Source organism: Dipodomys spectabilis, unplaced genomic scaffold (assembly GCF_019054845.1).
Source record: "Dipodomys spectabilis isolate Male_0828 unplaced genomic scaffold, ASM1905484v1 ptg000138l, whole genome shotgun sequence".
Lineage (NCBI taxonomy): Eukaryota > Metazoa > Chordata > Mammalia > Rodentia > Heteromyidae > Dipodomys > Dipodomys spectabilis.
Window position 1 is genome coordinate 7,456,003 of NW_024870815.1, and position 14,841 is coordinate 7,470,843.

Here is a 14,841-nt window from a genome sequence, read left to right on the forward strand (position 1 = left end):
GTTATGTCGAAAACGAACTTTACAACTTTGGTGGGGGGGAGGAGTTTTGGGTGGGGAGACAGGGGTAGGATAGGAAGGGGAACAAAGGAGGAGGCTACAATGCTTGATAAGAAATGTACTCATTATCTTGCTCATGTAATTGTAACCCCTCTGTACAGTATTTTCACAATTAAAAAAAAATTAGCTGCTATAGCAACATACAAAAAAATCAGAAGTAGCTGGGCACTGGTTGCTTACTCCTAAAACCCTAGCTACTCAGGAGGCTGAGATCTGAGAATTGTGGTTCAAAGCCATCCAGGGCAGTAGAGTCTGTGAGACTCTTATCTCCAATTAACCACCACTGGGAGTGGCACTGTGGCTCAAGTGGTAGAGAACTTGCCTTGAGCTAAAGAACACAGGGTCTGTGCCCAGGCTCAGAGTTCAAGCCCCACAGCCACTCCCCCTCCCGCCCCCCACAAAAAATCAGAAGTAGTGTTGAATGTCAACAAAGACTATTGTTAAGATATCCCAGGTAGAAATGTACCTTACTCATGTAACTGCATCTTTACAATTAGAAAAAAAAAAGATAGCCCATGTAAAGGAGAAAAGTCAAGGAATTAGAAAACTTCAACATCTATGAGTAGAAAAAGAACTAACCTAGAAATAGAGGTACAATTCAAGGACTATCTTTTCAGTCACTTAAGACTACTGGATTTGCTATCACACAGCTCAAGACACATCTATTAATACCATTCACTATTATACTTAAGAAAAATAAGAGCAATTACTTATTAACATTCTAATTTTCAACAGATTTTATGTAACGGAATAAAATGGTGTCATTTATAAATATTACAAGAGATAGCCTTTCGTGAGGCACTGGTCTTTACACAACCACTTGTCACTAACAATTCCACAACGAATACTACAAATTGGTATTTCCATAAAATACACAACTGCCATATAGATTCATGTAACAGATACGGCTAAACCATTCACTTGGCATCTGCTTTATGTGTACAACACTATTCAAATTTCTACATTGCTATGAATACTACTATTTTGAAAAGCAAGTGTGTTAAAATTGCCTCAATTAGCTTGATACTAAATCAATGAATTATTTCACACAACATATAACAAAGGCATCAGTAGTAGCTATTACAATTATGATAGCAAAGTCATTCCTAATCTCCATCTAAACCCTACTCAACAGAAATTTCTGAATTTCCTAAGAGGTCAGTGATTATTCTTACTATTACGTGTCCTTGACTTCATAAATCTCTTCAAGAGTTATGGAAGTAGGGGGGAAAACACTGGATTGTCTTCCTTTCCAATTTCTACTTCAATCAATATAGTTCTCATTTACATCTACTCTATGTACTATTTTTCTGTTGTAAAAAGGGATGCTTTTCTACTAAAAATGCACTATTATAAGCACTGATCTATCTAATTTCTGTTATATGAAGTATCTGTATGTATGTATTATATGAGGTATTTGCCCAAATGGCAAATTCATGAATTACACTGCATAGATGTCAGGATGTTGGCTTTGCTCTGGATTGGTGAAGGAGTTAAAGCCAGATTCTTCTAGGTAGGTCATGCATTACATCATAATTTATTAAACTCTACAACAGGAGATAAAATTCAGTATCTGATATTAGTACCTCCCCTCAATTAAATGTAACACTATTCAAATTAGACTTTCATGTAAGAGAAAGATGAGTTTCATAAAACTACCAATGATAACAAGGGTAATACTTCAGTGTGTGCATGCATGTGTGCCAGCAATGGGGCGCGAACTCAGGGCCTGGGCGTTGTACCTTAGCTTTTTCTGCTCAAAACTGGTGTTCCATCACTTGAGTCACAGCTCTACTTCTTACTTGGAGATAAGAATCTCAGACTTTCCTGCCTGAGCTGGCTTTGGAGTGCAATACACACATCTCAGCCTCCTGAGTAGCTAGAATTACAGGTGTGAGGCACCAATACCCAGCTATTATTAATTTTTATAGAGTACTCCCTATGTGTCAGACATTATTATAAATATCTAACATGTAATAATATATTCAAACAAATACAAGTAATTTAAAAACTAAGGGAAGTTTGTCCTAACAAACAACAAGAGATGTGTGTGTGTGTGTATCCTAGGGCTTGCACTCAGAGTTTGAGCTACACCTCCACATTTGGCATTTCAGTGGTTAATTGGAAGTTAAGAGTTTCACAGACTTTCCTGCCGGCTTCAAACCACTATCCTAATCTCAGCCTCCCAAATAGCTAGGATTACATGCGTGAGTCACTGATGCTGGGCCTTATAGTGTATCTCTTTTCAAGGTAAAACAAACTGTTCTCTCTGAACAGTTTGATAAAAATTAAAGTGTTCTTCAGAAGTCTCTGCTGAGTCCTGAGGACCAAACAGTTAATTCATTTAGTGTTTATAGGTCCCTAGTTAATAATCTGAGGTACTGAAAGCTAAAATAATTTAACTGAAAATTTCAGTTATTTAAAAAGAAAAAAAAGAGGTCAACTTTTGGAGCCTTAAATTGACCTACCTGAAAAGGTTGTTTGTTATTGTAGGTCTTAAGCTCCTGATTCCCCCGACATGCTTCTTTTTAAAATCGATCCTTGCAGAAGCGAGAAATAAATAAAAAAAAGCTCTGTGACTTTTTGTGTCCTTGAAAAGCAAGTGTTTATTTTTAAGGTCTAATGGAGTTTTATTTTCCCCCCTCGCAGCTGCAAGAATCCATTTCAAATCATATCGGGTAACAAGGAGCTAACAGCCTACCATAGTAACCAATCATAATAGGTCAGTTTTTATTTTATTGTTTTGGCAGTACTGGAGTGTGACCTTAGGACCTAACAGGTTTAATAGGCAGATGCTCTATTCCAAGCTATACCCCCCAGTTCTAGGTCAGTTCTTTTGCAGTGTTAAACCTGACTCATGTTTTACATTTAAGTCTGTTAAAATACAATGATTACTGTTCATTTTAAAGCGTTTTTGCTCACCTGTTTGGTGTTAATCTGGACTCAAAACTGTTGGCCTTCATGGTGATAGTATCAGTAAACAGCACATCTTTTGCTGGAGATGCCAAAGCTTCAGAGTGAGATAAAGATGGGTGCATTCTCTGCTGCTGTAATCTTTTCAACGTAGCATAGCCAAAGGCATCTCTAGAACTTGTATAACTAAAGTTACAATCAGCTAGACTTTTAATCGTTGCAATAGAGGGTGCTTTAAGGGACTGTGCTCTTCTAGGAAGTGTATGTGAAGAACCTGGAGGCACCAGGGACACTGAGTTTGATTTGGAGAGAGACAGATGGTTAGACTGTGGTGTCAAGTAGTGGCTTGTCTTAACAGTTTTAGTACTTACCACAGTACTCATACTTCCACAGTCTGTATCCATAGTTGTTCCATCTACACCTACTGTCTCTCGAGAAGGACTTGAACTCATTGAACTTATGCCACTTGTTGTAGTATCTGTATTAAAACTTTGGCTACGTATCTTCATGTGTGAGCTTGTTGAACTTTCTACAACTAACCTTTCTCGGCTTGTGTTTTCTCTGTGATTCTCTGCACCAAAACTCTTGGTGAATTTTAAGTCATTCTCTCCAATGCTTGGAGTACTACCAGTGTCTTCAGTGTGCTTATTTCCAACAAATGAAGTTTCTAATTGCAATGTTTTCTGTACTGTGGAGATAGGTGTGAAATCATCACTGTGATTGAAGTCAACACTGGGCTCTGTAAGTGTTCTAATCCGCCTGTTGCTTGTCTTATTTTCAGATGACAGTTTTCCTCCTTTTGGATCACTGCTACTACGATGTTTTTTATTAGGCAAAGTAAGTGAATTTAAGATCCGATTCTTCACAAGCTTACTAGAAGCGAAGAAAGGAAATGAATTTTTATCCTTTAGGGGTCCAGGTCTGTCAAAAAATGCTGGCTCTGCATCTTCATTGATGTCAAGGAAAAATGTACTAGTAGAGCTGCTGCCGAATCGGTCATCTTCCATTATGAACATACCTATGACAGATGGGTTTATTAGTTAAAGCATATAAAGAAATTCATGACAACTATTAATGACATCCATTTCAGTAAAAATGTTTTTAAAAAATGTGTTTCAAAGAGTCATCTGGGAGAAAAATTAAAAGCTAAAGGGTTAAATTATGGAACCACATAAAAGTGTTCCCTGGTAAGAGTGTGACACTAGAAAATCTCATCTTACTTCCAAAGTATAGTTTATATAAAATTACCTTTAATTTTCCAAATATTCAAGATGAATTTACAGGGAAAACGGAGACTCAAGTATATATGCTTACTTGGTTGATACAAACTCTTGGTAGTTTATATCACAAAAGCAGTAACAACTGAATTCCAGCTAGAAATTTGTACTAAGCTGAGATCTTGTCTACTCAGGAGGCAGAGACTGGGAAGATTAATAGCTGAGACCAACTCTGGACAAAAACAAGACTCTATCTAAAAAATTAACTTAAGCAAACAAGGACTAAGAGTGTGACTTAGGTGATACAGCATCTAGTTTTCAAGCATGAGGCCTTGAATTCAAATTCCAGTACTCAAAAAAAGTTAACAAATTTTAAAAAAGAGAACGATTTCTCAATCTTTTAACTTTTCCTTATTCCTTAAGCAATCAAGTATAACTCTAACTGCAAATATGATGTCACTTTAAAGAACATCTGTGGATGTTCGTATGGAGTTGAGTCTTGGGTTCCCCAGGGATTAGAGGAACAAGGAAAACTAATTCACAACATTAAAAAATTATTTTTCGACTACTTATGTCCATTCTCCATTCTGTCACAGATACTAAGTGCCCAACTTTAATAGGACATTCAGCATGTATAGGATTTTATGTACTTTTATCTTTTATGGTAAATACTTATACACTACTTCATGTATTTCAAACGAAAGCAAAGAAAAATTCTAAATGAATTTGCATATTGTAATGTGTTCATCAGTTCTGAAATGTACTTTGTTATGGTCACTCTGAATCTCTCTAAAGACTAAAGTCAAGGTATATTTTGTCAGAGGTATGCAGAATTTTAATAGGCAGCACTTTATAATTCAAAGCTTCTTAGATATGCTGAGATTTGTTGACATATTAGATATATTGGTACAATCTACTTTTTTTTGAAATGGTGTCTCATTATGTAGTCCAGGCTAACACTGAACTCCAGATTCTCATGCAAGTAGTATAGAAGTGTTCCACTCAGTTTGCATTATGTTCTTAACAGAAGAATCAGGTCTTAAATTTAGTACATCTGATAATAACTTAGCAAAGGCTTATGATCACAAACTATTTTACATATAATTTGTTTCAAAATTCCAGTATTTTACTTCTCTGATTTTAGAAATTGAGCCCATAGTCTTACACATGACAGGTAAGTGCTCTACCACCAACCTATACCTTTGACTCCTCCACTGTTCTAAAATCTATTGCTAGCAATGTGCCTGTGCCTCACACTCATAATACTGGATACTCAGGAGATCTGAGGACCACTATTCATAGCCAGCCTGGGCAGGAAAGTTTGTTTAAGACTCTTATCCCCAATTAACCACCAAAAGAAGTGGAGCTGTGGCTTAAGTGGTAGAGAGAGCAGTGTCTTGAGTAAAGAAAGTTCAGTGACAGAGCCTAGGCCCTCAGCCCAGGCCCTCAGTTCAAGCCCCATTGGGGGGGGAGGGGGAGGAACCTATTGCTATACTCAAAACTAAAGATATAAAAAAATCTCGTAGCAAATATATTTTTGTTAAACAATTTCCACATCTGAAAAATGAGTAAAAATATTATGTAAATTAAGAAAGTAGACAAGTAAGTACTTGTTAGATCTCTTTTAGAAAGCATGGGGTGAGAACACTAACTATATGCTGGTGGCTATACTTGGTATTGTGAAGATATGCTTCCTCCAAGAAGCTATTACTGCCAAATAAGTACTTTAGATTTATAACCAATAATGGAATATATCATGAATTACAAACATACATGAGTAAAACAGAACAAATAATTAGGTTCTGAAGTCAAAATAAACCTGCCTACAATGGCTAACTGTATGTGAACCTATCCCAATACTCACTTGATGGTGCCGATTCACTTTCACTATTATGTCTAGAGCTGGTTGACTCTGAGTTCAAACTCAGAGTGCTGGGGATGGATGAGAGTTCATTACAGAGTTGGTCCACATCATCTGGAACCACTGGCCACAGATGTTTGCGACTATGTCTCACAGCATCCCAGTTGTGACATTTTAAAATATCACAACCTTGTTTGGTTTTAGCTATGAGTCCAAGTACATATACACAGGTCCTGTATATAAACAATGTAAAATTACATGACATTTCTTAAAGCAACCATAAAATAACTAACTGCTATATGTACACTTGGTTATTTTTAAAGCCATTAAAAGTATTTACTTTGTAAAAAGCAATTCCATTTAGAAATAAATTAGGAACAATAAAAATCATGCCAATTGTTCTAATAAAATAATAATTACCACAAAATGAATACAATATGACCTCAGCAAATCTTAGCCTTTGGCTGGGCTCTGGTGGCTCATGCCTGTAATCCTAGACACTTAGGATGCTGAGATCTGAGGATCATAGTTCAAAGCAAGCCCAGGAAAATCCATGAGACTCTTATTTCCAGTTAATCACAGAAAAAGCGGGAAGTGGCGCTGTGGCTCAAGTGGAAGGGTGCTAGCCTTGAGCAAAAGAGCTCAGGAACAGCGCATAGGCCCAGAGTCCAAGACCCACAACTGGCCAAAAAAAAAAAAAAGATAGTAAAAAGCTACAATACATGGATTAAATTACTAAACTATTATCTAAAAATTACTGAACTAATCTAAAAGATTAATTTCTACATAATAACAGAATTATGGCTGGATGCTGTGGCTCACAGTTGCAATCCTAGCTACTTGAAAGGCTGAAAAATAGAATTATAGATTGAAGTCAGCCAAGGTGAAAAGCGTGAAACCCTCCTCAAGCCGTAGCTGGGTGCAGTGGCATGCATCTATTATGCCAAGCTTGGGAGGATTTTGGTTGCAGTCCAGCTTGGAGCAGAAAATGTCCACAAGACTCTACCTCCACAGAAGGCAAGCTGGACATGCTGGCAAGTGCCTGTGACCCTAGAGATGACAGGAAGCCTAAAAGTAGGTGGATGCCAACTCAGGCCCTGAGATACTATTCTAAAAATAACCAGTAAAAAACATGGCTTGGAGGCATAGGTATCACGCTAGACTACAAAGGTTCAGGTCCTGAGTTCAAGACCTAGTACCCCCATAAAACACAGGACAGAATAATGTAAAAATATTATACAAAGAGTTCATTAACATACTTAATACATTTTAAATTCTTATATACTTAGAATTTATACTTAATTAAGAGTTATGAATCACATAATACTTTTGCCTTAAAGCTACTTGTGAATAACATATGCATTAGAAGTACTTCTGGGGTAAATGACATACCCTCTGATGGAAAGAACTTCACATTGTTTTGCAAGTTTTAGTATATCTGGAATCACATTTTCTTCCTGTAGCAAATTGAGACCCCAATTTGATGAACCAATGTTTCCCTGAAAGAAGAACATATATAAAAATTACAAGAGGGGCTCTTAAGAGATCTGAAAAGCTACCAAGAATGAAATTTAAAAACATCTAGGAAAGAAAAAAAATATCTTAAGGCCAGGTAACTAGTGGGTCATGTAGATAACCCTAACTACTCAGGAGGCTGAGATCTTAGGGTTGAGGTTTAAAGCCAACCTGTGCATGTGAATGAAGACTGAGACTCTTAGCTCCAACTACTTACCAAAAATGGCAGAAGTGGAGCTGTGGCTCAACTGGTAAAGTACTAGTCTTGAACAAAAAAGTGCAGGTACAGGACCAGGCCCTTAGTTCAAGACCCAGGACCAGCACCAAAAAAAAAAAAAAAAAATCTCAAAAATGTTAGAAGTTAATGTTCTTACTTGTTTCAGCAAGAAAACAAAAGCCGTAAAACCAACAGTAATGCTGGGTGCCAGTGGCTCATGCCTGGAATCATAGCTACTCAGGAGGCTGAGATTTGAGGATCATGGCTCAAAGTCAGCCCGGGCAGGAATGCCTGTGAGACTCTTACATCCAATTCACCAGAAAATTGGAAGTGATGCTGTGGCTCAAGTGGTAGAGCGCTAGCCTTGAGCTGAAGAGCTGAGGGACAGCACCCAAGCCCAGAGTTCAAGCCCCATGACCAACCAAAAAAAAAAAAAGGGAAAAAAAACCCCTCAACAGTAACAATATTTCTTTAGCATAAAAACATTTGAGGGGGGCTGGGAAGGTGGCTCAGTGGTAGAGCTCTTGCCTTGCATGCATGAGCCCTGGGTTCGATTCCTCAGTAGCACATAAGAAAAAAGCGGGAAGTGGTGCTATGGCTCAAGTGGTAGAGCACTAGCCTTGGGCTAAAGAGCTGAGGGACATCGCCCAGGCCCAGAGTTCAGGCTCCATGCCCAGACCAAAAAAAAAAAAAAAACATTTGAGGGGCTGGGAAGGTGGCTCAGTGGTAGAGCGCTTGCCTTGCATGCATGAGGCCCTGGGTTCGATTCCTTAGCACCACATAAGCAAAAAGAAAAAACCCAGAAAGTGGCGCTGTGGCTCAAGTATAGAGCGCTAGCCATGAGCTGAAGAGCTGAGGGACAGCGTCCAGGCCCAGAGTTCAGGGCCCATGACTGGACCCCCCAAAAAAAAAAAATTGAGGTGGCAGGAACAATCTTGGGTCTTAGAATATTACTCTAACAACTTCCAAAAATATTAGTATTTAATATTTACAGATAAACATGAAAAAAATCTAAAAATTGTGAAGATATTACAGAAGTGTTTATTACAAACCAAGGCCCAAAGAGAAGCTTTCAGTTTTTTAATTTCTTCCCATTTATCCAAATCTGGTGTACGGACGTTGTAACAGAGTTCTGTAACAATATTCTGGCAAAAGAAAAAAAATTATGTAAGTAACAATATATTATGCTTTTAATGTATTGTCTTACTGTATCATTAAACCTGTTTAAGATTTACTTTTAGGCATTTTTACATATTTAAACTTCTACAGAAAATATGTAAAATTTCTTAGAAGCCCATATTGTTCGTGTATAGGTTCAAGCTCATGTTACAGATTTATCATTAATACTAAGTCTGGTCTTGAAAAAGCTATTTAACTTTCCCCAAAGGTAGCTAACCTAATTTCCCTAGTAGGGATAATAATAGCACCAGACTCATAAAGTTTGCATCATTTAATAATTAACCATAAAGTGCTAGACAAGGTACTTAGTGTTCAAAGTAAATAGAAAATAATACTTGGATTTAGCACTATGCTCTAACCAACTGAGCTAAATGGCCAGGATTTTGGACTTCAACACAGTACAACAGTATGACTGAATTGCTCAGTAGTGACACTGAGAAATTCATTTAAATTTGGATTCATTTTATGTCCTTGACAGTCTTCACAGACGTAACGAAAGAACACGTTACATGAAGCTACAAAGAATATTTATGCAAAACTCTGGGCTCCTGGGCTGAGAAGGTGGCTTAGTGGTAGAGTGCTTGCCTTGCATGCATAAAGCCCTAGGTTCAATTCCTCAGCACCACATAAGCAGAAGTGGCGTCGTGGCTCTAGTGGTAGATCTAAGGGACGGCACCCAGGCCCAGAGTTCTGGCCCTATAACCAACCCCCCCCCCCCCCAAAAAAAAAACCAAAATTCTGGGCTCCTGTGATTAATTGTGACGTAAATAGAGACAGGCCATGTCAGGGCAGTTAGGGGTAGGTAAGCTGTTACACAGAAAGACCTGTCAGTCTCAAACAAACAGAAACCAAAACAGGACTAAATTGCTAGATAAATATTATACACACACATCATTTCTATAATTATTTTTATGTTTTGCTTCTGGCAGTATTGAGGGGGCTAAACTCAGACCTTCAATTACTAAGTAGGTGCTTGGATACTTGACCCATACCCTAAATATTTATTTCTTGAATTAGACATAGGTTATATTTACTAAAACACCGACCTAAAAGAAAAACTGAGCTGGGCACTGATGGCTCACGCCTGTAATACTAGCTACTCAGGAGGCTAAGATCTGAGGATTATGGTTCAAAGCCAGCCTGGGCAGGAAAGTCCGTGAGACTCTTATCTCCAATAAAACACAAGAAAAGTGGCACTGAAGAGCTAAGTGACAGCTCCCAGGCCAAGTTCAAGCCCCACAACTGACCAAAAAAAAAATAAAGAAAGAAAACCTGAGTCAGAATTTAAATGTACCTATTTTATGTGCATATTTTATTCAATGAACAACTGCATGTCTATGTCCTTTACATTTCATAAAGTATATGAGAGCTAGGGGCATAGCTTAAGTGGTATAGCACTACTGCTTTGCAGGGGGAAGGAAGCGGGGGCAGAGGTAATCTATGAAATTCAGAATAGCATACAAGTTTCATTTTGTTGTTTCCTGGGGATGACAAAAGCTATACTAGGTTTAGTTTAATTATCCAATGAAAGAAGGAAACAAATTAAGTTTCTCAGTATGTATGGAGATTTTAATTTTTACAACAAACTGTAAAGGAAAGAACTCAGATTTTTACTGGGTTGCTTACTCTACAAAAAAATCTAATTATTCAAAAAGGTCTCACACAAGTCAGGAAAATACAATAAACAAGTAATAATGTCTGAAGATTACAAACAGAATACTTAAGTCAACTATATGATAGCTGAATTTAAAGTAATTATGGAAGGTGGAAGCCAGAAGGATCATGGATCAAGGCCAGTTATAGTAAAAAAGTTAATGAGACCCCATCTCAACAAAAAAGCTAAGCATGGTAGGACACATTATAATCTTAGCTGTGGGAAAGTATAAGTCAAAGGATCATAGTCAAAGGCCAACTTCAGGCAAAAATGAGAGGCCCTATTTGAAAACTAATGAAAAGCATCAAAATGGGCTAGGGGTGTGTCTTAAGTGGTAGATAAGCCTCACTGGCAAGTATAGGAATCTGAGCTCAAAATCATCAATGCTGTCAAACGAAAAAAAACAAACTATGCCACTGAGTTTATAGTGTATGATAAGTTTCTGCAAATATATATTTAACAACATTAACGTTGTGAATTACCATCAGGATTTAAAATAAGAGAACGATGATTACCTGTACTTCCAATAAATGGCAGCCAGTTTTGTGGTGTACCAGTTGTCCATAAAGATGTACAGGAAGGTAAACATGAGGACGCTGTAATCTGGTATAATAAAGTAACAAAGATCTAATTAAATAAACGTACTAATTTAAACAAATAGCTATTAATGTATTAAATAAATGAAATTATACATTTCCCAACATTAAAAAAAAATGGAGGTAAGAAGGCATGCAGACTTTTCTGGAAAGATGATAGTTTATCAAGTTTCAAAGTACTAGTAGAAAAGCTGAGGCTAGAATAGTAAGCCAAGGTGAGAAAACACAGATACACCTAAATTCTGTTTTAGTAAGTGTATTCAGCATGTATGTATGCCAATGAAATTTCTGAGCAATCAATGCTATGTAAAGATTTTTGCTGTGTTAGTAGATAAAAGAGAATATAGAAGATTATTAAATATTTCTTCCATTAACTGGACTATACCTTTGGTTACTGCGACGGACATAGTTATCACCATCAATAGGCTTCCGATAAGTAGTAAGTGCTTCATTAAGTTGTTCCTCAATTAAGTCAACATATTTGGAATTATATTCCTAGAAAATAATATTTCTTTGGTTATACAGTGTCATGCATTCATCAAATTTATGCCAAGACTTCCCAACCCTTAGAAGTATAAATATGGAAAAAATGAAGAGAACATGTTCAGAAATAAATTTTGGAAAATATAAAGAAATTTTATGAATGCAAATATTCCACTATATTCAGAAGCAATGATATGATAGTCTGGATATATCTCCCTTTTATTAACATTTTAGGCCCAATTAATTAAGTAAAAATTTTTATTTCATCTTCTTCAAAGTCTTTCACCCCCTTCCCTAGGAGTAAGAATGTTGAAAGGGGTGACACTGATTCAGGATACACTGTAGTTATACTGCTTTGTTATGTGGTACCTCCTCTGTACAACTACTTAAAGATAATAAAAAAATTAATTTCTTTATATGAGACTCTTATAAAAAGGAAATTAACTGAATCTTTTAGCATCATACTATGGGTCTTACAAATCCTCTACAAAGTAGGTCTATTATACATTATTTGCTTTGTCATCCATTTTTATTCTAGTCTTAGCTATACTGGAATATAGCTTTCTTCACAGGCCTAAAGTTTCAATGATCTACACAGATGTATGCCTTCAAGTGTTAACTTTCAGGTTTATGTAAAGTAGCATCCTTAGATAAAGCTTAACTGCAGGAATATATCTGTTTAAATAGAACTGCTTTGATCTTTGTTCTTGCATCAAAAGACCTGTGTGAAATTATAATCTTATAAAGGATCAGTAATTATGGTTAAGAGTGTCAACAAAACATATAATTAAAATATTAAAATCAATTGGGGTTAAAGTAAAATTTCAATAGAATTTACACAAAATCAAGTTCACTGTAAAATAAATACTGCAGCTTTAAAATGGACCAAGTATTAATATGTAGGGAATTACATAGAATTTAAGATTTTATTTCATATTGATAGATACATATTTAAATTCAGTAGTTTTAAAACATAGGTGACACACACACACAAAAAAAAAAACACTGTAACTATGTTTCCCCATGAAGACATTATAAATTAAAACTTATTCAATTAGAATTTACCTTGTGCCACTTTTCCAGTTGTTTTGCTACATAACCCCTTTCATTCAGGTAGGAAAACCCTTTTGGAATGGAGAGAAATCTGCAAATTAAAACACCTACAATTTAATATTAAGAATGACAAGAAATGTATGAAGAGATAAAATAACTCAAAATACATGGGTGACATATGTAAAAGTGAAGACTTTAGGAACAGTTTCCCTCCAAAACAAAACATTCAACTATCACTAAAATTTCAACTGAAGATACATTTTCACAAAAACATATGAACCTAACTAGTTGAAGTAAAGAATATAGCGTAAAACAAAGAAATGTTAATCAGACATACACACATGCACCTATTAAGGAAACCAGTGAACAGAAGATTATTAAATTTTGTACAATAGATTTGTACCTGAAGTTACATGGTAAAATTCTTTCAGAATGCTTCCAGTTTGCATTGTAATCTAGCTTTAATGTTATACTATCAGAAAAAATGTAACAGAAAATACAATCACAGGAGAATTTACTTAAAGTTTACCTCAAGAGGAGAAGTAAACCCTTATCTCCAAGGTGGGACAAAGCTGGCTTCATCTGAATAAGAGCATGAAGATTGGCCTAAAATAGGTGAATATTAAACAAATTAATAACTGCATCTAGTACCTTTTCCAAAACATTGATGTTATATAATTATACTTTCCTGTCAATTTAATATCTTAACAGAAATGTAGTGTAAGTATTTCACTATAAAAAAAAACTAAAAAACTTGAAACTTTACCTTGTCTTCACAAGCTTCATCAAGGATATCCAAAGCTTCAGAGGAAATTGTTTTGTTCTTATCATGTAGCTGAGTCACGAGTAACTCAATTCCCCAATTATTGAAGAACTCAACATTAGCTCTCAATAATACTCTTAAATGTTTTGTTGCATACAGCCTACAAGCCTATAAACGTAAATGAACATTAGAAAAAAGTAACTTCACTATGATTAGCCTATTTAATTTTTTTTTGGCAAGTCTTTGGAAAAAACAGAAAGGGTAAAAGTGATAGTTTAGTACTTAATATAAATATCCCTTTTTATGAAGCCGTTTCATTCTGTTCCTAAAAAAATTTGCGCACTGGATGGGCACAGTAGCTTTTTCCTATGATTTCAGCTACGTGGGAGGCAGAGATTAGGGTACTCTAGTTCATAGTCCAGACAAAAGATAGACAAACTCCATCTGAATAAACAAGCAGGGTACAGTGGCACATGCCTGAAATTCCAGCTATGTGGGAGGCGCTGTGAGAAAGGCTGTGGTCCAAGGCTGGCTCAGACAAAAAGCAGATAAAAAAGTCTTATCTGAGAAATAACTGAAGCTAAAAAGGATGAGGTTGTGGTTCAAATAGTAAAATAGGACCTGCTTGGCAAGTATAAGGCCATGAGTTTAAAACTCAGTAAGACCAATATATACATATATATGGGTACAATGAAGTCATAATTTCTCCTAACATTTTATAATATTCCCAATTTCTACCTTTACCAATGGAGGTTTTAGTTTTATTTAGGCCCAAATCTATACAGTATTAAGCTAAATAGTTATTTAAAATATAGTTTTATTGTCTGTGTTTTACTCACATCAGTAGCTGCTGTCAGGATTTTCGAAAGTATGACTCTAGCTAATCCATCTCTGCTATAGTCTAAACTTGAAACAGTCAGTTTTAGTAAATGGTCTTGGTTTTTCAAGGAGCAAAGATTAAGAAGACTAAAATGTAAAGATAAAAAGAAAGATTAAGCTTATTAAAACATTAATTCAACAAATATTTTTCCAGCTTTATTGAGATATACCACAAATTAAAGAATAAATATATCTAAGGTAAACAACCTGATTCACTCTCTTTCTCTCTCTCTCTCTCTCACACACACATACACACATATTAATATATATAAAGAGACAGAAAAGGATACAGACAGACATAGAGAAGGGGGGGGAATACAGATACATCTACATATGTATATAGAGAGGGAGAGAGCAATCTCAAAAAAATGATCACAATTAGCATATTCATCACTACACAGTTATCATTTTGTGTGTTGTTTGTGCCAACAACAGACTTTAAACACCTAATATA

At 35.9% G+C, this 14,841-nt stretch overlaps 1 protein-coding gene across 2 annotated transcripts in view; it reads right to left on the minus strand.

The window, feature by feature from the left end:
- The window catches only part of Rictor (RPTOR independent companion of MTOR complex 2), a 96,591-nt gene that overhangs the window by 15,252 nt on the left and 66,498 nt on the right, over positions 1–14,841 (minus strand). The window contains exons 22-32 of one of the 2 annotated variants that reach the window (XM_042690639.1): positions 14,348–14,474; positions 13,512–13,676; positions 13,275–13,351; positions 12,758–12,836; positions 11,595–11,704; positions 11,129–11,216; positions 8,833–8,925; positions 7,441–7,547; positions 6,052–6,281; positions 2,980–3,988; positions 2,526–2,597 (exon numbers count right to left, since the gene is read on the minus strand). In XM_042690639.1, coding sequence (XP_042546573.1) covers positions 2,526–2,597; positions 2,980–3,988; positions 6,052–6,281; positions 7,441–7,547; positions 8,833–8,925; positions 11,129–11,216; positions 11,595–11,704; positions 12,758–12,836; positions 13,275–13,351; positions 13,512–13,676; positions 14,348–14,474 — 2,157 coding nt within the window. The remainder of the gene's footprint in view (positions 1–2,525; positions 2,598–2,979; positions 3,989–6,051; positions 6,282–7,440; positions 7,548–8,832; positions 8,926–11,128; positions 11,217–11,594; positions 11,705–12,757; positions 12,837–13,274; positions 13,352–13,511; positions 13,677–14,347; positions 14,475–14,841) is intronic. The other variant, XM_042690640.1, reaches the window with a different exon arrangement.